We start from the raw sequence: 27,379 nt of genomic DNA on the forward strand, positions 1-27,379 counted from the left end.
CAAGAGTGGAGATAGCACCATCCTCCTTGGGAATGGAACCCCACAACTCCAATTGAGAGTCCAGAACCGGGAATAATTTTTTAAAAGAAGAAGGGGAAAATGAAGAACCAAGTCTTTCCCCTTCTTAATAATGTTCGCCAGCTTTACAGGAACCGGGAAAGTCTGTGGTACAACCCTGTCCTCGTAGACCTTATCTAATTTAGGAATCAAAGGTTCCTCAGGCAATTTAGGCTCTGGGACCTCTAAAGTAGCCAAAACTTCCTTTAGCAGAAAACGTAAATGTTCAATCCTAAATCTAAAGTCTGGTTCCTCCGCAGCTGGAGGATTGGAGGCAGCAGATTCCGACCCAGAAAGAGCATCCTTTGAAGTATCAGAGACGTCTTCATCAGCGGATAATCTTGTATCAGATAAATCCAACAAGCTAGCAGATAACCCCTGGGAAGGATAGCAATATTTGACCTTTCGCTTGCGCTTAAGCAGGGTGAGGTAAAGAACTAAAGGCTGTAGACACTGCCGTTTGTAACTGCTCAGCAAAGTCTGGCGGTAAAAGGGCCCTTCCAGATGGAGGATTAGGAGTGCTACAGGAAACTGCATGTGTTTTAGGAGATGACTGTAGGGTGCGCACCTCATGGGACAGAGATTTCTCAGAGGTGGATGGCTCAGCAGTACTAAACATATTAACTTTCTTTGACATAACATTATCAAGACATGTGGAAAATAATTGAGCAGGTGGGTATACTGTGGCCTCCTCCCAATATAGACAGGTATTAGACTTCGGTAAAGAGGGAGTACCCTCCAAAGCATCAGAATCCTCCAAAGCAGACTATAATAATAAGATAAAACGGCACCTTTATACCCCCAGCAGCTGGGGCACTCACCACCTCTTATAACCCAGGCCCAACAGAGAAACCGCTTCGTCTCCTGTAAACCGCATGGTCAGGAAAGAGGAATCAGTGTGACCACACCCGGTCACGTGGTGCACAATGCAGGACCGCCCCTGCTATAGAAAAAAAAAAAAAAAGCGCCAAACTTACAGGCTGCGTAGTTTACCAAAACAAAAGTAAAAACCTGTACGTTCCAAGATCTGCCCGAGTCTCATCTCACACATGTCGCAGCCTAATCATAATAAACTAAGATTAAGTGATTAAATCCCCCTGTTCAATAACCCCCCACTGGAGATATTAACCCTTAATTCTATACAGATAAAAGGAGCAACATTGTGACCCTGTCTTCTTGCGTTATCATATATGTATAAAAAAATGAAACAATCTTACCGGAATCTATTCCGTGGAACATTAACACAGCCTCTCAAGTTTGACAGCATCGCTCCTGACGTGGACTTGAGTGATGGAAGCAGGCAGTGAAACTCGTCAACACTGATTGCTTAGGAGCTGTTAATACAAGTCTGGATGGATTCACAGAAAGACTCTCCCTGTATCTCCAGACCTTAACTTTCGTCAATGCTCTCACAGAGGCTGACAAGACTACTTAAAACTCCAGTCCCATTTCGAAGGGCAGATACCGCTCATAAGGAACTACTCCGTATCCTCTGACACTTCTCTGCCAACCTCCTGTGACGAAAGGCAAAGAATGACTGGGGTAATGAGGGAAGTGGGGGGAGTATTTAAGCATTTGGCTGGGGTGTCTTTGCCTCCTCTTGGTGGCCAGGTTCAGTATTCCCAACAGTAAGGAATGATGCTGTGTACTCTCCTCATATTAAGAAGGAAAAGAAAGTTACATTTGTTTTCTTCCTGTATAAAAACAAACAGAGTAGTAATATTCTTGCTCTGGTGCTATATATGCCTAAACTACTCAAAATCTCTGCAGAATTTCTAATCAGTCTGTTCAGTTACTTTGGCTGTAATCACTACAGGTTTTGTATATTTAAATATCACAAACTACTTAACAGATGTTCTCAATATACTTGATCTGTTGGGTTCCAAACACACTACTCTTAAAGAGTTAATTAGTGCACAAATCAGAGAGCCGTACACAGCAAATTTCACAAGCACAACCAATACTATCTATGTGTATAATCTGAATATTAAATACCCTAAACTAGCCCCATAAGATCTTAATCTGTGTGTTCAACGCTCAATCAGCTTTTTATACCTATAGTCCAATTAACTTAAAGGGGCATTGAAAAAAAAAAAAACATAATTTATGTAAGAACTTACCTGATAAATTCATTTCTTTCATATTAACAAGAGTCCATGAGCTAGTGACGTATGGGATATACACTCCCACCAGGAGGGGCAAAGTTTCCCAAACCTTAAAATGCCTACAAATACACCCCTCACCACACCCACAAATCAGTTTAACGAATAGCCAAGAAGTGGGGTGATAAGAAAAAAAGTGCGAAGCATATAAAATAAGGAATTGGAATAATTGTGCTTTATACAAAAAAATCATAACCACCACAAAAAAGGGTGGGCCTCATGGACTCTTGTTAATATGAAAGAAATGAATTTATCAGGTAAGTTCTTACATAAATTATGTTTTCTTTCATGTAATTAACAAGAGTCCATGAGCTAGTGACGTATGGGATAATGACTACCCAAGATGTGGATCTTTCCACACAAGAGTCACTAGAGAGGGAGGGATAAAATAAAGACAGCCAATTCCTGCTGAAAATAATCCACACCCAAAATAAAGTTTAACAAAAAACATAAGCAGAAGATTCAAACTGAAACCGCTGCCTGAAGAACTTTTCTACCAAAAACTGCTTCAGAAGAAGAAAATACATCAAAATGGTAGAATTTAGTAAAAGTATGCAAAGAGGACCAAGTTGCTGCTTTGCAGATCTGGTCAACTGAAGCTTCATTCCTAAACGCCCAGGAAGTAGATACTGACCTAGTAGAATGAGCTGTAATTCTCTGAGGCGGAATTTTACCCGACTCAACATAGGCAAGATGAATTAAAGATTTCAACCAAGATGCCAAAGAAATGGCAGAAGCTTTCTGGCCTTTCCTAGAACCGGAAAAGATAACAAATAGACTAGAAGTCTTACGGAAAGATTTCGTAGCTTCAACATAATATTTCAAAGCTCTAACAACATCCAAAGAATGCAACGATTTCTCCTTAGAATTCTTAGGATTAGGAAATAATGAAGGAACCACAATTTCTCTACTAATGTTGTTGGAATTCACAACTTTAGGTAAAAATTCAAAAGAAGTTCGCAACACCGCCTTATCCTGATGAAAAATCAGAAAAGGAGACTCACAAGAAAGAGCAGATAATTCAGAAACTCTTCTAGCAGAAGAGATGGCCAAAAGGAACAAAACTTTCCAAGAAAGTAATTTAATGTCCAATGAATGCATAGGTTCAAACGGAGGAGCTTGAAGAGCTCCCAGAACCAAATTCAAACTCCAAGGAGGAGAAATTGACTTAATGACAGGTTTTATACGAACCAAAGCTTGTACAAAACAATGAATATCAGGAAGAATAGCAATCTTTCTGTGAAAAAGAACAGAAAGAGCAGAGATTTGTCCTTTCAAAGAACTTGCGGACAAACCCTTATCTAAACCATCCTGAAGAAACTGTAAAATTCTCGGTATTCTAAAAGAATGCCAAGAAAAATGATGAGAAAGACACCAAGAAATATAAGTCTTCCAGACTCTATAATATATCTCTCGAGATACAGATTTACGAGCCTGTAACATAGTATTAATCACGGAGTCAGAGAAACCTCTTTGACCAAGAATCAAGCGTTCAATCTCCATACCTTTAAATTTAAGGATTTCAGATCCTGATGGAAAAAAGGACCTTGCGACAGAAGGTCTGGTCTTAACGGAAGAGTCCATGGTTGGCAAGATGCCATCCGGACAAGATCCGCATACCAAAACCTGTGAGGCCATGCCGGAGCTATTAGCAGGACAAACGAGCATTCCTTCAGAATCTTGGAGATTACTCTTGGAAGAAGAACTAGAGGCGGAAAGATATAGGCAGGATGATACTTCCAAGGAAGTGATAATGCATCCACTGCCTCCGCCTGAGGATCCCGGGATCTGGACAGATACCTGGGAAGTTTCTTGTTTAGCCGAGAGGCCATCAGATCTATCTCTGGGAGCCCCCACATTTGAACAATCTGAAGAAATACCTCTGGGTGAAGAGACCATTCGCCCGGATGCAACGTTTGGCGACTGAGATAATCCGCTTCCCAATTGTCTACACCTGGGATATGAACCGCAGAGATTAGACAGGAGCTGGATTCCGCCCAAACCAAAATTCGAGATACTTCTTTCATAGCCAGAGGACTGTGAGTTCCTCCTTGATGATTGATGTATGCCACAGTTGTGACATTGTCTGTCTGAAAACAAATGAACGATTCTCTCTTCAGAAGAGGCCAAAACTGAAGAGCTCTGAAAATTGCACGGAGTTCCAAGATATTGATCGGTAATCTCACCTCCTGAGATTCCCAAACTCCTTGTGCTGTCAGAGATCCCCACACAGCTCCCCAACCTGTGAGACTTGCATCTGTTGAACTTACAGTCCAGGTCGGAAGAACAAAAGAAGCCCCCTGAATTAAACGAATGTGATCTGTCCACCACGTTAGAGAGTGTCGAACAATCGGTTTTAAAGATATTAACTGATATATCTTCGTGTAATCCCTGCACCATTGGTTCAGCATACAGAGCTGAAGAGGTCGCATGTGAAAACGAGCAAAGGGGATCGCGTCCGATGCAGCAGTCATAAGACCTAGAATTTCCATGCATAAGGCTACCGAAGGGAATGATTGAGACTGAAGGTTTCGACAAGCTGTAATCAATTTTAGACGTCTCTTGTCTGTTAAAGACAGAGTCATGGACACTGAATCTATCTGGAAACCCAGAAAGGTTACCCTTGTTTGAGGAATCAAAGAACTTTTTGGTAAATTGATCCTCCAACCATGATCTTGAAGAAACAACACAAGTCGATTCGTATGAGACTCTGCTAAATGTAAAGACTGAGCAAGTACCAAGATATCGTCCAAATAAGGAAATACCACAATACCCTGTTCTCTGATTACAGACAGAAGGGCACCGAGAATCTTTGTGAAAATTCTTGGAGCTGTAGCAAGGCCAAACGGTAGAGCCACAAATTGGTAATGCTTGTCTAGAAAAGAGAATCTCAGGAACTGATAATGATCTGGATGAATCGGAATATGCAGATATGCATCCTGTAAATCTATTGTGGACATATAATTCCCTTGCTGAACAAAAGGCAATATAGTCCTTACAGTTACCATCTTGAACGTTGGTATCCTTACATAACGATTCAATAATTTTAGATCCAGAACTGGTCTGAAGGAATTCTCCTTCTTTGGTACAATGAAGAGATTTGAATAAAACCCCATCCCCTGTTCCGGAACTGGAACTGGCATAATTACTCCAGCCAACTCTAGATCTGAAACACAATTCAGAAATGCTTGAGCTTTCACTGGATTTACTGGGACACGGGAAAGAAAAAATCTCTTTGTAGGAGGTCTCATCTTGAAACCAATTCTGTACCCTTCTGAAACAATGTTCTGAATCCAAAGATTGTGAACAGAATTGATCCAAATTTCTTTGAAAAAACGTAACCTGCCCCCTACCAGCTGAACTGGAATGAGGGCCGTACCTTCATGTGAACTTAGAAGCAGGCTTTGCCTTTCTAGCAGGCTTGGATTTATTCCAGACTGGAGATGGTTTCCAAACTGAAACTGCTCCTGAGGACGAAGGATCAGGCTTTTGTTCTTTGTTGAAACGAAAGGAACGAAAACGATTGTTAGCCCTGTTTTTACCTTTAGATTTTTTATCCTGTGGTAAAAAAGTTCCTTTCCCACCAGTAACAGTTGAAATAATAGAATCCAACTGAGAACCAAATAATTTGTTTCCCTGGAAAGAAATGGAAAGTAGAGTTGATTTAGAAGCCATATCAGCATTCCAGGTCTTAAGCCATAAAGCTCTTCTGGCTAAGATAGCCAGAGACATAAACCTAACATCAACTCTAATAAAAAATGGCATCACAGATAAAATTATTAGCATGCTGGAGAAGAATAATAATATCATGAGAATCACGATTTGATACTTGTTGCGCTAGAGTTTCCAACCAAAAAGTTGAAGCTGCAGCAACATCAGCCAATGATATAGCAGGTCTAAGAAGATTACCTGAACATAGATAAGCTTTTCTTAGAAAAGATTCAATTTTTCTATCTAAAGGATCCTTAAACGAGGTACCATCTGACGTAGGAATGGTAGTACGTTTAGCAAGGGTAGAAATAGCCCCATCAACTTTAGGGATTTTGTCCCAAAATTCTAACCTGTCAGGCGGAACAGGATATAATTGCTTAAAACGTTTAGAAGGAGTAAATGAATTACCCAATTTATCCCATTCCTTGGAAATTACTGCAGAAATAGCATTAGGAACAGGAAAGACTTCTGGAATAACCGCAGGAGCTTTAAAAACCTTATCCAAACGTATAGTATTAGTATCAAGAGGACTAGAATCCTCTATTTCTAAAGCAATTAGTACTTCTTTAAGTAAAGAGCGAATAAATTCCATCTTAAATAAATATGAAGATTTATCAGCATCAATCTCTGAGATAGAATCCTCTGAACCAGAAGAGTCCAAAGAATCAGAATGATGGTGTTCATTTAAAAATTCATCTGTAGAGAGAGAAGATTTAAAAGACTTTTTACGTTTACTAGAAGGAGAAATAACAGACAAAGCCTTCTTTATGGATTCAGAAACAAAATCTCTTATGTTATCAGGAACATTCTGCACCTTAGATGTTGAGGGAACTGCAACAGGCAATGGTACATCACTAAAGGAAATATTATCTGCTTTAACAAGTTTGTCATGACAATTATTACAAACAACAGCTGGAGGAATAGCTACCAAAAGTTTACAGCAGATACACTTAGCTTTGGTAGATCCAGCAGGCAGTGGTTTTCCTGTAGTATCTTCTGGCTCAGATGCAACGTGAGACATCTTGCAATATGTAAGAGAAAAAACAACATATAAAGCAAAATAGATCAAATTCCTTATAAGACAGTTTCAGGAATGGGAAAAAATGCCAAATATCAAGCTTCTAGCAACCAGAAGCAAATGAAAAATGAGACTGAAATAATGTGGAGACAAAAGCGCCCATATTTTTTAGCGCCAAATAAGACGCCCACATTATTTGGCGCCTAAATGCTTTTGGCGCCAAAAATGACGCCACATCCGGAACGCCGACATTTTTGGCGCAAAATAACGTCAAAAAATGACGCAACTTCCGGCGACACGTATGACGCCGGAAACGGAAACGAATTTTTGCGCCAAAAAAGTCCGCGCCAAGAATGACGCAATAAAATGAAGCATTTTCAGCCCCCGCGAGCCTAACAGCCCACAGGGAAAAAAGTCAATTTTTTGAGGTAAGAAAAATATGATAATTCAATGCATAATCCCAAATATGAAACTGACTGTCTGAAAATAAGGAAAGTTGAACATTCTGAGTCAAGGCAAATAAATGTTTGAATACATATATTTAGAACTTTATAAATAAAGTGCCCAACCATAGCTTAGAGTGTCACAGAAAATAAGACTTACTTACCCCAGGACACTCATCTACATGTTTGTAGAAAGCCAAACCAGTACTGAAACGAGAATCAGTAGAGGTAATGGTAAATATAAGAGTATATCGTCGATCTGAAAAGGGAGGTAAGAGATGAATCTCTACGACCGATAACAGAGAACCTTATGAAATAGACCCCGTAGAAGGAGATCACTGCATTCAATAGGCAATACTCTCTTCACATCCCTCTGACATTCACTGCACGCTGAGAGGAAAACCGGGCTCCAACTTGCTGCGGAGCGCATATCAACGTAGAATCTAGCACAAACTTACTTCACCACCTCCCTTGGAGGCAAAGTTTGTAAAACTGATTTGTGGGTGTGGTGAGGGGTGTATTTGTAGGCATTTTAAGGTTTGGGAAACTTTGCCCCTCCTGGTGGGAGTGTATATCCCATACGTCACTAGCTCATGGACTCTTGTTAATTACATGAAAGAAAATTATTTCATGATTCAGATAGAACATACAATTTTAAACATCTTTCCAATAAACTTCGATTATGCTTCATTTTACTTTGGTATTTGTTTTGTTAAAAAAAATATACCTCAATAGGATAAAGAGCAGCAATGCACTAATGGAGATAACTGCTGATTGGTGTCTGAACATATATGCCTCCTGTCATTGGCACAACAAATATGTACAGCTAGCTCACTGTAGTGATTTGCTGCATGTTCAACAAAGGATACCAAGAGAATGAAGCAAATGTTAATAGAAGTAAACTGGAAAGTTATTTAAAAACAAAATTTATATTTAAAATCTGAATTATGAAAAAATCGGCATTCATGTTTGTTTAACTAATGCTCATGATCTAAATCACTTTAACAATGATATATACAGCAGTCTTTATTCACTGCAGCTAAAATACAAATGCTGATAAGGGTTCAGGCTGTGTAATCACCCAGACGTTAGGTTTGTTCTCCTGTAAATAAATGTTAGTGCTGTATACCTGGTTCAAGCATGTTCTCTGTAAGTGTTTGTCGGTTAAATGGATCTGTGGAGGAATTCAGTAGATGTCTCAGAATGATAGAACGGTCCATTATGGTGCCAGACGGTAACCGCACAGGCTCAGACATCAGTGTGTCCATGAGGGGATCTGAATGGAGTAAAAATACAGTAATCAAGCACTTTGTTATGGTGTAAACGCCTTCACCTGCAGCACACATCAGATTAAACCCTATTAAAAAGGATGAGCTGTATACTGATATTATTGAAGCAAAGGGTGAGGGCACAGTTACATAAGCGACTTAGCCTTAATAGGAACTGAAAGGAAACTGTATCGGCACCTCTCCCGACACAAACCTGGGTCAGCAGACTAAGACTGCTTACGGCTCAGATATGAACTCAAGAAAAATCCCTTAAGACAAGTTCCCAGACCTGTAGGATGTATTTCAATAGAATCTGCACTTCACGCCGGATAATTTAAAAAGTTCATACCTTTATTTTCGGTGTTGCATACAAACACACAGCAAACACATGCAGGGTTATTACCAGGAGACACAGGTGCTAGTGGAGTGTGACGTCAGCTAGCGCGTTTCACGGGCTTCTGGCGCTTTGACAAAGCACCAGAAGGGAGTGAAACGCGTCAGATGACGTCACACTCCGCTAGCACCTGTGTCTCCTGGTAATCACCCTGCATGTGTTTGCTGTGTGTTTGTATGCAACACCGAAAATAAAGGTATGAACTTTTTAAATTATCCGGTGTGAAGTGCTTGTGAAGTGACGATTCTATTGAAATACATCCTACAGGTCTGGGAACTTGTCTTAAGAGATTTTTCTTGAGTTTACAGACATTATTGCTCAGCAAAAGAAACAGATGAACAGAGATGATCATACTGGGTCCTGTAGTATTTGATCAGCATATGCATAAGGCCACGGTCTATGTCAATTGTCTATATTCAATGAATAACAAAGCCCAAAATAATGCCCATGCCCAGGATTTAGTCATCTTGATAAGTGCTAAGTAGTGTGTAGAAGAGGAGAAATTATTAGTTAATATACAACTACTTTACATGTCTAAGCGTACTATACGAGGTGCGGTACAGAGCATTCAAAACCCAAGAAGAAGACAAAAAGAAACTAAGTAAATTTTAGGATTTCAAACTCTGAAACTTTGACACCATCTAATTCAGCCAACTAGCTTCACATTTCTGTAATTACTCCCTCCATTTCATGATTTAAAGGGACATTAATACTGTAGCAGTGCAAAGGGGTTAAATACATATTTAAAGTCAGCTCCAGAGCAGCAATGCACTAGTGGGAACTAGCTGAGCACATCAGGTGAGCCAATGACAAAGGCATGTGTGTATAGCCACCAATCAGCAGCTAGCTCCCAGTAGTACAAAGCTACTCCTGAGCCTACCTAGGTATGCTATTCAACAAAGGGGATTAAGAGAATAAACATTCTTAAAACCGTCTGATCTAAAAATCATGAGTTTTATTTTGACTTTCATGTCCAAACTTTTAGCACTTCCTGTAGTGCAATCAAAATTGATAAGAACAGGCTATTGCTTTCTACAGAAGGCAACATCACAATGTAAGGTTTATTAATACATTAAATATATACTGCTTTAGCATTAGCGCATGTACACCCGAAATTATGCATGAATTTGATCCAGCGTTTGGTCCAATACAGACAAGAAATGCTGTTGAGTTCTTTTGTGGAACAATATATGGCAGCTGGCCTCTACTATTTGCTTAGAGATTGTGTTTGTTTTTAATAATCAAAAGGTTATTTTAATTTAGTTTTTAAATTATTAATGCCCGTCGCATAGTAGTGGTCACAGACAGGGCCACACAGGGAACAAAAAATACTTAGCAGTCCACTCTTCCCCCCTCTTGTTATTAACCATACTAACTAACAAGTATAAATGTACTATATAGATTTACAAAAAACATTTAAAGATTGTAACACTTCTGTCACTATTTTGTAAACTGGCTGTCAAATAGTAAAAAAAAAAGTGTGTGTGTGTGGGGGGGGGGGGAGTTAAGGCACTATAGGAGTTTGCTTTTAAATAAAGAATATAAGTCTGTTTAGTCATAGTTATGCAAAATAACTAAATGTATGCTTACATGAGAGTCCACAAGACTTTACTTCTGGGATTCAACTCCTGGCCAATAGGAGGAGGCAAAGATTCCCAAAACTCTATGACTACTTAATCTCTCCAACTTCTTTGGTATGTTAGTCTGACATACAGCCAAGCAGAGAAAATGAGGTGCAAACTAGAACTGCCACCAAAATAAAATAGACTGGGCGTGTTGTGGACTCTTAACACCATGAAAGAAATTAATCAGGTAAGCATAAATTTAGTTTTCTTTCATAAAGGTGAGAGTTCACGAGCCATTACTCCTGGGAACTAATACTCAAGCTGTGGAGTCCACGAGTAATGATGGGCAGGACAAAAAAAAACATTTGAAAAGACAGACACCTAATTTCCAGACACTTCTGCCTGGAGGGCTTTCATACCAAAAGCTGCTTTCGAAGAAGCAAAAACATCAAAGTGCAAGAATTTAGAAGATGACCATGTTGCTGCCTAGCAAATTTGTTATACAGAAGTCTCATTTTAGAAAGCCCAGGAAGTGGAACTGATCTAGTCGAATGGGCTATAATGTGTAATGGAGGAGACTCTCCTGCCTCCAAGTAAGTTTTTATTTTAATTTGCACAGTATTGTTGCTTGGTGGTCTTATATTTATTGTGTCTGCCTGTCATAGAGCACACAGAAATTTGTCCCCACTAATTTACATTATCTTTTAGAGGGTAGATCCATTGTAAACAATTTTATTTTCTATGTTGCAGGGGGGGGGGGGGGGATTCTACCAGTTTAATCAAATTTGAATGCATCACATTTGGCATGCAGACTATAGCCTCTAAGGAAATCTGACCTCTGTCCGAAGTAGCAGTTATCTGAGGGGAATAATGGGCCTCGGATTGGTCTGACCTCTCTCAACGAAAAATCTAGAGCACCTCAATTCTTCCCCTCCCTCCTGGGAGGCAAAGATATGACTAACATACCATAGAGGTGGGAGGGATTATAGTTTTGGGAATCTTTACCTCCTTTTAGTGGTCAGGAGTTGAATCCCAGGAGTAATGTCTCATGGACTCTCACCACCTTTATGGAACCAGCTCTTACCTGGTTCACAGAGACAACAAGGCAGTGAGAGGCAGGGCTGGCCATGCATCATGCACAAATAATTATGCTGGCAAACGGGCGGGGTTAAAGTAAAAGGCCTCAGTCCGCACTGGCCAACCAGGTAAATGCCTTGTATGCCCTATTTTCAGTCCGGGCCTGGTCACAGATTAACATGCAAGGCAATCCCCAAGCTAATTTTAGCTATCTGATATAAGTAAGAAGATTACGGGATTGTTGTAATTTCTCCTTATTGAAATACAGCTGTGAGTCATCTCTATGAGTCATCTGTTCTTCTGAGCGCTGCCTAAACACTGACAGAGTCTGAGAATGAAATGGGGGTGAGGAGGGCAGAGAGGAAACCAAACGTCAAGCTAAGACGACAAACAGCAGCACAGGAGTTTAAGGGCATTAGGAAAGATATATACGTGAAAGGGATATTTAAAGTTATTTATATATTTTTTTATAAATGAATATTTTAAAAGGGACATGAAAGCGAAATTTCTCTTTCATGATTCCGATAGAGAATACATTAAAACAAAACAATTTACTATTATCAAATTTATTTCGCTCTCATGTTATTCTTTGTTCAAGAGATATATCTAGATAGGTAGCGTGCACATGCCTAGGGCACTACATGACAGGAAATAGGTATGCCATATAGTGCTCTTGCTAACATTGTTGCAAAACTGCCATATAGTGCTGTAGACATGTGCACACTCCTGAGCTTACTTTCTTGCTGTTCTACAAAGGATAACAAGAAAACAAAGAAAATTAGATAATAGAAGTAAATTAGAAAGTTGACTAAAATTTTATGCTCTGTCTGATTCATGAAAGAAAAAAATGGGGTTTAATGTTAAATGTTTGATAGACCGTTAACACGTCATTTTGTTAGCAAAACACAGACCTTGATAAGTCACATGATTTATGTCATCTTCTTTGTTGTGGCTAATTAGGGGCAAATAAGCACCTGCACTGATCAAGCAGTCAGTGTATACAATGTGGCAGAAACAGAGATCTGAAGCCTGCAGTATGCACAGCCACTACAGGAGGGAGTGGAAAAACTTCAATTTTCTCGTTACAGATTAATCACTGGATAAGCAGTCAAAATAAATCATAAAAGTTTGCTACATAAAGTGATGGTAAATGTAACACAGAATTTTTAATCTATATTATTTTTTGCACTTCCCTTTCATCACTTATTTTCAGATGTACTAAATCAATACTTAAGCTCTGTGTTTTTTATAGCCGTCCGCCCACATCAAACGGTCATTAACCCCTTAAGGACCGAGGACGTGCAGGGTACGTCCTCAAAAAAAAGGCAGTTAATGCCTGAGAACGTACCCTGCACGTCCTCGGTGTGGAAAGCAGCTGGAAGCGATCCTGCTCGCTTCCAGCTGCTTTCCGGTTATTGCAGTGATGCCTCGATATGGAGGCATCCTGCAATAACCCCCCTTGGCCATCCGATGCAGAGAGAGCCACTCTGTGGCCCTCTCTGCACCGGACATCGATGGCCGGTATCGTTGGTGGGTGGGAGCTTACGTGGGAGGCGGGTGGCGGCCATCGGTGCGCTATGTGGAGTGGAGGGGGGCGGGATCGGGGGGCGGGAGCTACGGGGGCGCGCACGGGAGCGCGCGCGTGCACGGGGGTGGTGGGCGGGCGCGTGCACGGGGCGGGAGCGGGTGGGAACCGCTACACTACAGAAAAAAAAAAGTTAAAAAGTAAAAAAAAAAAAAACTTAAATGCAATCTAAGGGTTTTGGAAGGGGTTGGGGGTTGGTCTCGGTGGGGGGGGAAGCTACACTACAGAAAAGGGAATTTAAAAAAAAAAAAGGCTCATTTTGTTACAAAACTGGGTACTGGCAGACAGCTGCCAGTACCCAAGATGGCGCCCATTATTGCAGAGGGGAAGGGTTAGAGAGCAGTATGGTGGGGGATCAGTGAGGTTGGGGTCTAAGGGGGGATCCTACACATCAGCATATGTAAATATGCTTTTTTTTTTTTTTAAAAAAAGGGCCAAATACCTTTTATTTTAGTACTGGCAGAGTTTCTGCCAGTACTTAAGATGGCGGGGACAATTGTGGGGTGGGGGAGGGAAGAGAGCTGTTTGGGAGGGATCAGGGGGTCTGATGTTTCAGGTGGGAGGCTGAGCTCTACACTAAAGCTAAAATTAACCCTGCAAGCTCCCTACAAGCTACATAATTAACCCCTTCACTGCTAGCCATAATACACGTGTGATGCGCAGCGGCATTTAGAGGCCTTCTAATTACCAAAAAGCAATGCCAAAGCCATATATGTCTGCTAGTTCTGAACAAAGGGGATCCCAGAGAAGCATTTACAACCATTTGTGCCATAATTGCAGAAGGTGTTTGTAAATAATTTCAGTGAGAAACCTAAAATTGAGAAAAAATTAACGTTTCTTTTAATTTGATCGCATTTAGCGGTGAAATGGTGGCATGAAATATACCAAAATTGGCCTAGATCAATACTTGGGGTTGTCTACTACACTACACTAAAGCTAAAACTACCCCAAAAAGCTCCCTACATGCTCCCTAATTAACCCCTTCACTGCTGGGCATAATACACGTGTGGTGCGCAGTGGCATTTAGCGGCCTTCTAATTACCAAAAAGCAACACCAAAGTCATATATGTCTGCTATTTCTGAACAAAGGGGATCCCAGAGAAGAATTTACAACCATTTATGCCATAATTGCACAAGCTGTTTGTAAATAATTTAAGTTAGAAACCAAAAGTTTGTGAAAAAATTTGTGAAAAGTGAACAATTTTTTCTATTTGATTGCATTTGGCGGTGAAATGGTGGCATGAAATATACCAAAATGGGCCTAGATCAATACTTTGGGTTGTCTACTAAAAAAAAATATATACATGTCAATGGATATTCAGAGATTCCTGAAAGATATCAGTGCTCTAATGTAACTATCGCTAATTTTGAAAAGAAATGGTTTGGAAATAGCAAAGTGCTACTTGTATTTATGGCCCTATAGTTTACAAAAAAAGCAAAGAACATGTAAACATTGGGTATTTCTAAACTCAGGACAAAATTTAGAAACTATTTAGCATGGGTGTTTTTTGGTGGTTGTAGATGTGTAACAGATTTTGGGGGTCAAAGTTAGAAAAAGTGTGTTTTTTTTCCATTTTTTCCTCATATTTTATAATTTTTTTTATAGTAAATTATAAGATATGATGAAAATAATGGTATCTTTAGAAAGTCCATTTAATGGCGAGAAAAACGGTATATAATATGTGTGGGTACAGTAAATGAGTAAGAGGAAAATTACAGCTAAACACAAACACCTCAAAAATGTAAAAATAGCCTTGGTCCCAAACGGACAGAAAATGGAAAAGTGATGTGGTCATTAAGGGGTTAAAAGAAACCATTTGATCATCTTCAGATTTTGCAGAATGACAGACGTACCTCTGAATTCATCTGGTGCATCACTGTAATCCAGCTCCGCTCGCGCATTCCTGGCTACAATCTGCTCTACTTTCTCAGCAAGCAGTTTGAATTTTTCAATAGCAATAGTAGATTTGATCCCTGCTTTCTTCATTTTAGAAATAACCTCCTCAAACAAATCTTTGCTGTAGGACCTCTGAAAGAAAAATTATGCAAATGTAATTGCGCAAACCTCTCTAAACCACAGTACTGTATGACATAATGTGTCCTAAAGACACTACTATATATATTTATATGTGTTTGTAACATGACGAAAACAAAATGTATTCTTACCTGATAAATGTATTTCTTTCTTGGTAGTGAGAGTCCACAAAATCCATTCTTACAAGTGGGAATACAACACCTGGCCACCAGGAGGCGGCAAAGACACCCCCAACCAGAACATTCAAATATCCCTCCTACTTTCCCCCTTTCCTCCCAGTAGTTCATATCCAATTACAACAGTCCAACAGACAAACAGCACTATATGTAGTTCATATCCAAGGATAGAGAAAAGAAAGTGGGATAAGAGAGGTGCACACTGGAACTACCACCATCGAAAATAACAGGGTGGGTTTGTGGACTCTCAACTGCCAAGAAAGAAAAGAATTTATCAGGTAAGAATAAATTATATTTTCTTTCATAAAGGTGGTTAGAATCCATGAGCCATTACTCCTGGAAACTTATACCCATGCTGTGGAGTCCATGAGTAATGAGGACAGGACACAATTATTACTCATTTATATCTTGAATATATATTTCTTTAATATATATACAATCCAAAAATAACTGCCTGAAGGACTTTTCTACCAAAGCTGCTTCAGAAGAAGTAAAAACATCAAAATGGTAGAATAAGAAAGGCGTGTAAGGAAGACCAAGAAGTCGCCTTGCAAATTTGATCAGACGCCTCATTCTTAAAAGCCCAGAAAGTAGCAACTGACCTAGTAGATTGGGCAGTTATACGTTTGGGAGGAGACTGTCCCATCTTAAGAGTAAGCCTTACAAATCAAAAGCTTCAGTCAGGAAGCTAACGAAACAGCTGAAGCCTTCTGACATTTTAGAGAACAGAAGAAATGAACAAACAAGAGGACTGTCTAAAATCCTTAGTAGCCTACAAACAGAATTTCAAACCTCTGACAATATCCAAATTATGAAGAAGCCTCTCCTTTAGAATTCTTCACATTAGGACAAAAACTTAAATTATGCTTACCTGATAATTTTCTTTTCTTCAGATGGAAAGAGTCCACAGCTGCATTCATTACATTTTGGAATTCAGAACCTGGCCACCAGGAGGCGGCAAAGACACCCCAGCCAAATGCTTAAATACCCCTCCCACTTCCCTCATCCCCCTATCATTCTGCCGAGGAACAAGGAACAGTAGAATAAATATCAGGGTGAAAAGGTGCCAGAAGAAAAATAACAAACGCCACAGAAAAACACGGACGGGGAGCTGTGGACTATTTCCATCTGAAGAAAAGAAAATCATCATCAGGTAAGCATAATTTAAGTTTTTCTTCATAAATGGAAAGAGTCCACAGCTGCATTCATTACTTTTGGGAAAACCATACCCAAGCTATAGAGGACACTGAATGCTCAAACAGGAGTGTACAAAAGGCGGCCCATTCTGAGGGCACCAGGCCTGAAAAACCCTTACCCAATAGAAACCCTGCTTCGTCCGAAGCCAAGAAATTTTGAAAAAGAAAAAGCCCCAAGGACACTGACCCGCAGATAGTACACTTGCCTTGCTAGAGACCGCAGAGAGGAACAAAACCGAGCCAGCACGCCTCCATGAGACACTGTTGCCCAGTAAGCGGTTCTCAACAACACACCCTTAGTACAAGGGAAGGGATCAACTAACAAATTCCCAAAGGGAAAGGATATGGAGGAACAAGCAAGTATTCCCGGAAGACCCTAAAAAGGGGTATAACAGTTTCCAAGAAAAGGAAAACACCAGGAACCAAGTAAAGCTCACAGAGACCGAAACCAGTTGTGAGAAACAAGGGAGGCAACGCCCATACCCCAGAATGTACAGAAACAACAAGAATCCGACACAGAGAAGAACTTCTCCTAAAGATAGTGCAACCGCACCCTAAAAGACAACTGAAGACGAGTCCTCAGACGCAAGGAAACTCAAAATATTGAAGTCTTCAGAAACCAATATACGTGCAGCGAACCCAGAAGGCAAACCCCTGGGTCAACACCACACGCTACAGTCATACCAGGATGACCTTGAAGTAAAATACCTGCAGGCAAGTAAAAGTAGCAGAGGATAGGTCACAAATGGTAACAAACAGACTGCAAAACATCCACTAAGCAGTGGACCCATCACAGGCTTAACCAAAAAGCCGCCAGTCCTGCTCACATATCTTGAACAAGGAGAAAGCACAGAAACCTCAAAAAGGCTCATTGTACCACAAAGGACCCACGGTGAACAAAAGAGTCTTGGCAAAAGTCTGCCAACACACAGACAAGGTGCAAATGGCTGCAACTGATTTCAAACTGCAAACCTTCCGCTTGCTAGGCAGCAAAGTAACCCACAGGCCACTACAACTGGCTGTCAGATCTGAAGGACAGGGGAACAGAAAACACCCCAAACACCAGTCCCCAGAAAGAGGATGGAAAAGGATGGACCAGCCACCCCAACGGAGCTCGGGTACTAACCTAAGAGCTCTATCAAACATGGAGACATCATCTCCCCAGATGATAAAGAACCCCAGAGAGCGGATCACTCTCTTCTAGAGAATAAAAAACACCTGTTCCAACAACCTGCACACAGGACAACCAACCTCCAGAGAAATGAAAACCCCACCCCCATAAGGAGGACCACTACCCCCCGAAGGGGAGAGAACGGAAAGAACAGCGTACAAGCTCATAAGACATCAAGCCATAGGCTGAGGAACAAATCCAACTGAAAATCATCTAGACGTCGTAGATGAACATCGAGGAACTCTCCAAAAAGGGGAGCACACCTCAGTCAAAAGGCACGGAAAACCTGGCCAAGCTGCTAACAGCCCAACTGACTAAACCGAAGGTCATAGCCTATATTCCCTGGAAAAACTGGATTGCACCGAACCAGCTACAGGATCGTAAGTCTTTTGGACATCCAGAAGATCCACAACAAAAACTATAGGCCTAAGCCCCAGATCGTTCAAGGGAACATCACAGGGAACATAACCGGACTAACCCGGGAAAACGGGAACAAGACTCACTCGAAAATCCCAACCCAAAAGGAAGAGAAAACCCTTGCAGGAGTCCAACACTCCAAAAGGAGCTAAAGTACGACAGAGTCGCACTAAGAGCCTTTAGCCCAAAAAGGCATTAAAACACCACACAGAGAAACATTGAGGACCCCCGAAGAGTGAGAAAAACGAAGGCTAGTCTCCATAATCTCCTCAGGAGTACCAGAGAACCATACCAAAGGAAAAAGAATGCAGAGCATCCCAAACCCTGATAGAAAACCCCCTAAGCCCCTGATAGGGAACAACTAAATTCCCAAAGTAGGAAAAAGGCCACAAGGCACCCACATATGGCGGCCAAGACCGCTAAGTTGCAACAGACAAAGTTCCGAAATCTCATCCGAAGAAGAGAACCTCAAAAGGAAAAAATCCAAAAAGGACAATTCCAAGAGCCGCAGAAGGCAAGCCCGCCAGAACCAGTGGCAAGGAGGTCCTAAATCATCCCAACCTCCAACCCACGCAGGGAAGGAAACAGTCCATATCCCAACGTAAAGTCGGAATCAAAGAGAGAGTCGCAGCAGAACTCAGAGTCCCGGTCGATCAGCTTGAGAGGCCAATAAGGACTGCTTAGCTGTAACTTGTAAAAGAAAACAAGAATAACACAAAATTATGTGAGGCACTCGGCGCACAACTGGACCAGCCAGGCAGAACAGGCGCCACGTGTCTGAATTCGGCCTCGAGACAGAAGGATCTGAACCCAATCAGGACCAGCCTGAAACCAAGGGTCATCACTGTCAAGGACACACAGAATCCCCCCTAGAGAGGGAAAAACAGCAAACACATATAGGACTAAACACGTCCATAACAAACTTCCTTAGAAGCAATAGTGCGCAATCATGAGTATCCATTTCAGACAAACTTCCCGAAGGAAATATAAAACCAACATGAGCTTGAAATCCAAATAAAAGATAAGGCAACGCGCAGGTTTATCGCCTAAAAAGAACAGACGCACCCGCAGGAACAGCCCAACAGGGACCCTGTTCTACCAAGCTCAAACTGGAAGAAGTACTCATTAACTAGACTATAAGAAGATTACTTCATCCCCTTATGTCTAATTCTGCAAGCTATTCGAAGAAGCTGACTGTGAAGTCTCAGATGCATTAATGTTAAGATCTTCCGACAAGGCCAAAGCGTGCCTCAAAAAAACATGAAGGCGCGTCAGTCTATAATGAAAGGAACAGCATACCCCCGCCAGAGCGAAAAATTAATCCGGCCCCCGAAGGCTGTCCCCCCTAAAGCCTTAGGGACAGTCGTTCCCCCAGAGAGCTGAACAGGCCACCTCAAGCCTGAAGAGCCCTGGATAACAGAACACGAACAGTATCTAAAACCAACTTCTGGAAGTTGCATACGCGCCAGTGCCAAAATTATGGACATGCAACATCATGCCGAAACCCCTGGCGGGAAGAAGCTACCTTCAGGAGAAGGATAAGCAAAGTCTGGGTTACCTGCATGCATAGTAAGTGATGGTGGACGGGAACTCGCCACTCGGAGGACAGAGGCCCCAGAGGTGGATGGCTCAGTGGCCCCTTGATTCCCCGATCCTGAGGAATTGAGCACTCTAATACGGCATTCAGAACATAACTGATAGGCTAGTATCATCCAGGGGAATACGCATTCTGCGCAAGGAGTAGAAACTGAAACAGAGACGTCCGTCTCCACAATATCAGACTCCTCCATAGCTAGGATATTGATACAAAAATTGAACCAAAAACTTAAATGGTACCTGACACTCACCACCTCCTAAGAGCCCGACACCAGCAGATCAAAATTTCTTCATCGCCACACGGTCAGGAATGCGGAAATGGAGAGTCAAAAACGTGACCACGCCCGGTCACAAAGTGAACCGTACAGTCCAGAAAAAGCGCGCCCGACCGTAAAGGCTGCATCACTTCCAAAGGCTGTTATGTTCCACAAGCCATGAGCCTAAGTAACACTACACATAAGCAGGCCAAATCACATAACAAACATGATTAAAAAAAACCCTGTTCAATAACCCCCCTCAGGAGATATTAACCCTTGATTCCAAGATACAAAAGGAGCCTCACTTAGACCCTGATTTATAGTTAGTCCTGCAAGGTGGTAGCCTCTTGCGAAAACATTTATAATACTATACAATCATGACGAAAGTAAAATGAAACGATCTTACCGGAATCTACGCCGTGGAACAGGAACACGTCCCTTCAAATGTGACAGATAGTAGCATCATTCTGTCAAGGACTTGAGAGAAGAAAGACAGCGAAACTTGTCAACGCCGATTGCTTGAGGAGCTGTTAAAATGAGTCGGGATGGTTTTTCAGAAAGACTCTCCCTGCATCTCCCAACTCTAACTTTCATCCATGCTTTCACTGAAAGGCTGACAGGACTACTTAAAACTCCAGTCCCATGCCGAAGAGTACTACCCTCCATAAGAGACTAAACGCAAACTCTGACACTTCTCTGCCAACCTCCTGGGACAAAAGGCAATGAATGACTGAGGGATCAGGGAACGGTATTTAAGCCTTTGGCTGGGGTGTCTTTGCCGCCTCCTGGTGGCCAGGTTCTGAATTCCCAAAAGTAATGAATGCAGCTGTGGACTCTTTCAATTTATGAAGAAAAAGGAGGAACAACAATCTCATGATTAATAGATACCACCTTAAAGGGACACTGTACCCAAAAAATTTCTTTCGTGATTCAGATTGAGCATGCAATTTTAAGCAACTTTCTAATTTACTCCTATTATCAAATTTTCTTCGTTCTCTTGCTATCATTATTTGAAAAAAATGCATCTAAGCTTTTTTTTGGTTTCAGTACTCTGGACAGCAATTTTTTATTGGTGGATGAATTTATCCACCAATCAGCAAGGACAACCCAGGTTGTTCACCAAAAATGGGCCGGCATCTAAACTTACATTCTTGCATTTCAAATAAAGATACCAAGAGAATGAAGAAAATTTGATAATAGGAGTAAATTAGAAAGTTGCTTAAAATTTCATGCTCAATCTGAATCACGAAAGAATTTTTTTGGGTACAGTGTCCCTTTAAGCAAAAAAAAATCCAATTTAGGCCTAGATTTAGAGTTGGGCGGTAGCCGTCAAAACCAGCGTTAGAGGCTCCTAACGCTGGTTTTTACCGCCCTCTGGTATTTGGAGCCAGTCATTAAAGGGTCTAACGCTCACTTTCCAGCCGCGACTTTTCCATACCGCAGATCCCCTTACGTCAATTGCGTATCCTATCTTTTCAATGGGATCTTTCTAATGCTGGTATTTAGAGTCGTGGCTGAAGTGAGCGTTAGAAATCTAACGACAAAACTCCAGCCGCAGAAAAAAGTCAGTAGTTAAGAGCTTTCTGGGCTAACGCCGGTTCATAAAGCTCTTAACTACTGTGCTCTAAAGTACACTAACACACATAAACTACCTATGTACCCCTAAACCGAGGTCCCCCCACATCGCCGCCACTCTTAAAAAATTTTAACCCCTAATCTGCCGACCGCACACCGCTGCCACCTACATCATCCCTATGAACCCCTAATCTGCTGCCCCTAACACCGCCGACCCCTATATTATATTTATTAACCCCTAATCTGCCCCCCTCAACGTCGCCTTCACCTGCCTACACTTATTAACCCCTAATCTGCCGAGCGGACCGCACCGCTACTATAATAAAGTTATTAACCCCTAATCCGCCTCACTCCTGCCTCAATAACCCTATAATAAATAGTATTAACCCCTAATCTGCCCTCCCTAACATCGCCGACACCTAACTTCAATTATTAACCTCTAATCTGCCAACCGAATCTCGCCGCTACTGTAATAAATGGATTAACCCCTAAAGCTAAGTCTAACCCTAACACTCCCCTAAATTAAATATAATTTAAATCTAACGAAATAAATTAACTCTTATTAAATAAATTATTCCTATTTAAAGCTAAATACTGACCTGTAAAATAAACCCTAATATAGCTACAATATAAATTATAATTATATTATAGCTATTTTAGGATTTATATTTATTTTACAGGTAACTTTGTATTTATTTTAACCATGTACAATAGCTATTAAATAGTTATTTACTATTTAATAGCTACCTAGTTAAAATAATTACAAAATTACCTGCAAAATAAATCCTAACCTAAGTTACAATTAAACCTAACACTACACTATCAATAAATAAATTCAAATAAATACAATTAAATAAACTAACTAAAGTACAAAAAATAAAAAAGAACTAAGTTACAAAAAATAAAAAAATATTTACAAACATTAGAAAAAAATTACAACAATTTTAAACTAATTACACCTACTCTAAGCCCCCTAATAAAATAACAAAGACCCCCAAAATAAAAAAATGCCCTACCCTATTCTAAATTACAAAAGTTCAAAGCTCTTTTACCTTACCAGCCCTTAAAAGGGCCCTTTGCGGGGCATGCCCCAAAGAATTCAGCTCTTTTGCCTGTAAAAAAAAAAACATACAATACCCCCCCCAACATTACAACCCACCACCCACATACCCCTAATCTAACCCAAACCCCCCTTAAATAAACCTAACACTAAGCCCCTGAAGATCTTCCTACCTTGTCTTCACCATGCCAGGTATCACTGATCGTTCCAGGCTCCAAAATCTTCATCCAAGCCCAAGCGGGGGCTGGCGATCCATAATCCGGCGGCTGAAGAGGTCCAGAAGAGGCTCCGAAGTCTTCATCCTATCCGGGAAGAAGAGGCGATCCGGACCGGCAACCATCTTGATCCAAGCGGCATCTTCTATCTTCATCCGATGACGACCGGCTCCATCTTGAAGACCTCCACCGCGGACCCATCTTCTTCTTCCGACGACTTCCCGACGAATGACGGTTCCTCTAAGGGACGTCATCCAAGATGGCCTCCATCGAATTCCGATTGGCTGATAGGATTCTATCAGCCAATCGGAATTAAGGTAGGAAAATTCTGATTGGCTGATGGAATCAGCCAATCAGAATCAAGTTCAATCCGATTGGCTGATCCGATTAGCCAATCAGATTGAGCTCGCATTCTATTGGCTGATCGGAACAGCCAATAGAATGCGAGCACAATCTGATTGGCTGATTGAATCAGCCAATCGGATTGAACTTGATTCTGATTTTCTGATTCCATCAGCCAATCAGAATTTTCCTACCTTAATTCCGATTGGCTGATAGAATCCTATCAGCCAATCGGAATTCGATGGAGGCCATCTTGGATGACGTCCCTTAAAGGAACCGTCATTTGTCGGGAAGTTGTCGGAAGAAAAAGATGGGTCCGCGGTGGAGGTCTTCAAGATGGAGCCGGTCGTCATCGGATGAAGATAGAAGATGCCGCTTGGATCAAGATGGTTGCCGGTCCGGATCGCCTCTTCTTCCCGGATAGGATGAAGACTACGGAGCCTCTTCTGGACCTCTTCAGCCGCCGGATTATGGATCGCCAGCCTCCGCTTGGGCTTGGATGAAGATTTTGGAGCCTGGAATGATCGGTGATACCTGGCATGGTGAAGACAAGGTAGGAAGATCTTCAGGGGCTTAGTGTTAGGTTTATTTAAGGGGGGTTTGGGTTAGATTGGGGGTATGTGGGTGGTGGGTTGTAATGTTGGGGGGGGGGGGTATTGTATGTTTTTTTTTACAGGCAAAAGAGCTGAATTCTTTGGGGCATGCCCCGCAAAGGGCCCTTTTAAGGGCTGGTAAGGTAAAAGAGCTTTGAACTTTTGTAATTTAGAATAGGGTAGGGCATTTTTTTATTTTGGGGGTCTTTGTTATTTTATTAGGGGGCTTAGAGTAGGTGTAATTAGTTTAAAATTGTTGTAATTTTTTTTCTAATGTTTGTAAATATTATTATTGATAGTGTAGTGTTAGGTTTAATTGTAGATAATTGTAGGTATTTTATTTAATTAATTTATTGATAGTGTAGTGTTAGGTTTAATTGTAACTTAGGTAAGGATTTATTTTACAGGTAATTTTGTAATTATTTTAACTAGGTAGCTATTAAATAGTAAATAACTATTTAATAGCTATTGTACCTGGTTAAAATAAATACAAAGTTGCCTGTAAAATAAATATTAATCCTAAAATAGCTACAATATAATTATAATTTATATTGTAGCTATATTAGGGTTTATTTTACAGGTAAGTATTTAGATTTAAATAGGAATAATTTATTTAATAAGAGTTAATTTATTTCGTTAGATAAAAATTATATTTAACTTAGGGGGGTGTTAGGGTTTAGAGTTAGACTTAGCTTTAGGGGTTAATACATTTATTATAGTAGCGGTCAGCTCCGATCGGCAGATTAGGGGTTAATTATTGTAGGTAGCTGGCGGCGACGTTGTGGGGGGCAGATTAGGGGTTAATAAATATAATATAGGGGTCGGCGGTGTTAGGGGCAGCAGATTAGGGGTACATAGGTATAATGTAGGTAGCGGCGGTATACGGAGAGGCAGATTAGGGGTTAAAAAAAATATGCAGGTGTCAGCGATAGCGGGGGCGGCAGATTAGGGGTTAATAAGTGTAAGGCTAGGGGTGTTTAGACTCGGGGTACATGTTAGAGTGTTAGGTGCAGACGTAGGAAGTGTTTCCCCATAGAAAACAATGGGGCTGCGTTAAGAGCTGAACGCTGCTTTTTTGCAGCTGTTAGGTTTTTTTTCAGCTCAAACTGCCCCATTGTTTTCTATGGGGATATCGTGCACTAGCACGTTTTTGAAGCTGGCTGCGTCCGTAAGCACCGCTGGTATCTAGAGTTGCAGTGGCGTTAAATTATGCTCTACGCTCCCTTTTTGGAGCCTAACGCACTGAAAACCCAGCCCTTCTGTGAACTCTAAATACCAGCGGTATTTAAAAGGTGCGGGGGGAAAAAAGCACGCGTAGCTAACGCACCCCTTTGGCCGCCAAACTCTAAATCTAGCCGTTAGTTTTTAAACCTGCTTATCCTTAAGAAAAAGTTAGAGTCTCGCAGAAAAAAAGCAGATAATTTAGAAACTCTTCCAACAGAAAAAAATGCCAAAATAACCTTACAGGACAAAAACTGAATATCCACATTAAAGGGACACTGAACCCAATTTTTTTCTATCGTGATTCAGATAGAGCATGCAATTTTAAGCAACTTTCTAATTTACTCCTATTATCAAATTCTTTTCATTCTCTTGGTATCTTTATTTGAAATGCAAGAATGTAAGTTTAGATGGCGGCCCATTTTTGGTGAACACACTGTGTTGTTCTTGCTGATTGGTGGGTAAATTCACCTACCAATAAACAAGCGCTTTCCATGGTTCTGAACAAAAAAAATAGCTGGGCGACATGGGCAAAAAAATAAATAAAAAAAAATTGCGATTTTCTTATAAATGACTATAACACCTTCATTTTGCATTATAAAGTTTATTTAACACTACATGTTTCTCAATGTCCAATACACACTTGGAGCATAAAAAAGGAAATTTATGCTTACCTGATAAATTTCTTCTACGATATGACGAGTCCACGGATTTCATCCTTACTTGTGGGATTTATCCTCCTGCTAACAGGAAGTGGCAAAGAGCACCACAGCAGAGCTGTATATATAGCTCCTCCCTTCCCTCCACCTCCAGTCATTAGACTGAAGTTAAGAAGAGAAAGGAAAAGCCAAAGGTGCAGAGGTGACTGAAGTTTCTAACAAATATAATATAAACTAAACCTGTCTTAAAAATAACAGGGTGGGCCGTGGACTCGTCATTTCATAGAAGAAATTAATTTATCAGGTAAGCATAAATTTCCTTTTCTTCTACAAGATATGACAAGTCCACGGATTTCATCCTTACTTGTGGGATACAATACCAAAGCTACAGACACGGATGAAAGGGAGGGACAAGACAGGAACCTAAACGGAAGGCACCACTGCTTGAAGAACCTTTCTCCCAAAACCAGCCTCAGAAGAAGCAAAAGTATCAAATTTGTAAAATTTGGAAAAAGTGTGAAGAGACGACCAAGTCGCAGCCTTGCAAATCTGTTCAACAGAAGCATCGTTTTTAAACGCCCATGAGGAAGCCACAGCCCTAGTAGAATTAGCCGTAATTCTTTCAGGAGGCTGCTGTCCAGCAGCCTCATATGCCAGACGGATGATACTCTTCAGCCAAAAAGAAAGAGGTAGCCGTAGCTTTCTGACCCCTACACTTTCCAGAAAAAACAATGACTAATGAAGATGATTGACGGAAATCCTTAGTCACCTGCAAGTAAAACTTCAGGGCACGGACCACGTCCAGGTTATGCAACATAGGCGCCTTCTTAGAAGAAGGGTTAGGACATAATGAAGAAACAACAATTTCCTGATTAATATTCTTATTAGAAACAACCTTAGGAAGGAAACCAGGTTTGGTACGTAAAACCACCTTATCAGAATGGAAGATATGGTAAGGCGAATCACATTGTAACGCTGAAAGCTCAGAAACTCTATAAGCAGAAGAAATAGCAACCAAAAACAAAACTTTCCAAGATAACAACTTAATATCTATGGAATGCATGGTTCAAACGGAACCCCTTGAAGAACATTAAGAACTAAATTCAAACTTCAGGGTGGAGCAATTGGTCTAAACACAGGCTTAATTCTGGTTAGAGCCTGACAAAAAGACTGAACGTCTGGAACATCTGCTAAACGTTTGTGTAGCAAAATTGACAAAGCAGATATCTGTCCTTTTAAGGAACTTGCTGACAACCCTTTCTCCAATCCTTATTGGAGAAAGGACAGAATCCTAACTCTACTCCATGAGTAGCCCTTGGATTCGCACCAACAAATATATTTACACCATATCTTATGGTAAATCTTTCTAGTAACAGGTTTACGTGCCTGAATCAGAGTATCAATGACCGAATCGGAAAACCCCCGCTTAGATAAAATCAAGCGTTCAATCTCCAAGCAGTCAGCTGCAGAGAAATTAGATTTGGATGTTGGAAAGGACAATTGAATGAGAAGGTCCTGTCTCAATGGAAGTTTCCACGGAGGCAGAGAGGACATGTCCACTAGATCTGCATACCAAGTCCTGCGTG

General features: G+C 40.9%; 1 protein-coding gene across 1 annotated transcript in view; it reads right to left on the bottom strand.

Annotated features, from left to right (window-relative positions):
• Window positions 1-27,379, bottom strand: part of UBE4B (ubiquitination factor E4B) — a 618,413-nt gene that overhangs the window by 15,064 nt on the left and 575,970 nt on the right. The window contains exons 19-21 of the mRNA XM_053691155.1: window positions 18,362-18,452; window positions 15,135-15,309; window positions 8,521-8,667 (exon numbers count right to left, since the gene is read on the bottom strand). Of these exons, the coding sequence (XP_053547130.1) occupies window positions 8,521-8,667; window positions 15,135-15,309; window positions 18,362-18,452 (413 nt within the window). The remainder of the gene's footprint in view (window positions 1-8,520; window positions 8,668-15,134; window positions 15,310-18,361; window positions 18,453-27,379) is intronic.

The sequence above is a fragment of the Bombina bombina genome, chromosome 8 (assembly GCF_027579735.1).
Source record: "Bombina bombina isolate aBomBom1 chromosome 8, aBomBom1.pri, whole genome shotgun sequence".
Classification (NCBI taxonomy): domain Eukaryota; kingdom Metazoa; phylum Chordata; class Amphibia; order Anura; family Bombinatoridae; genus Bombina; species Bombina bombina.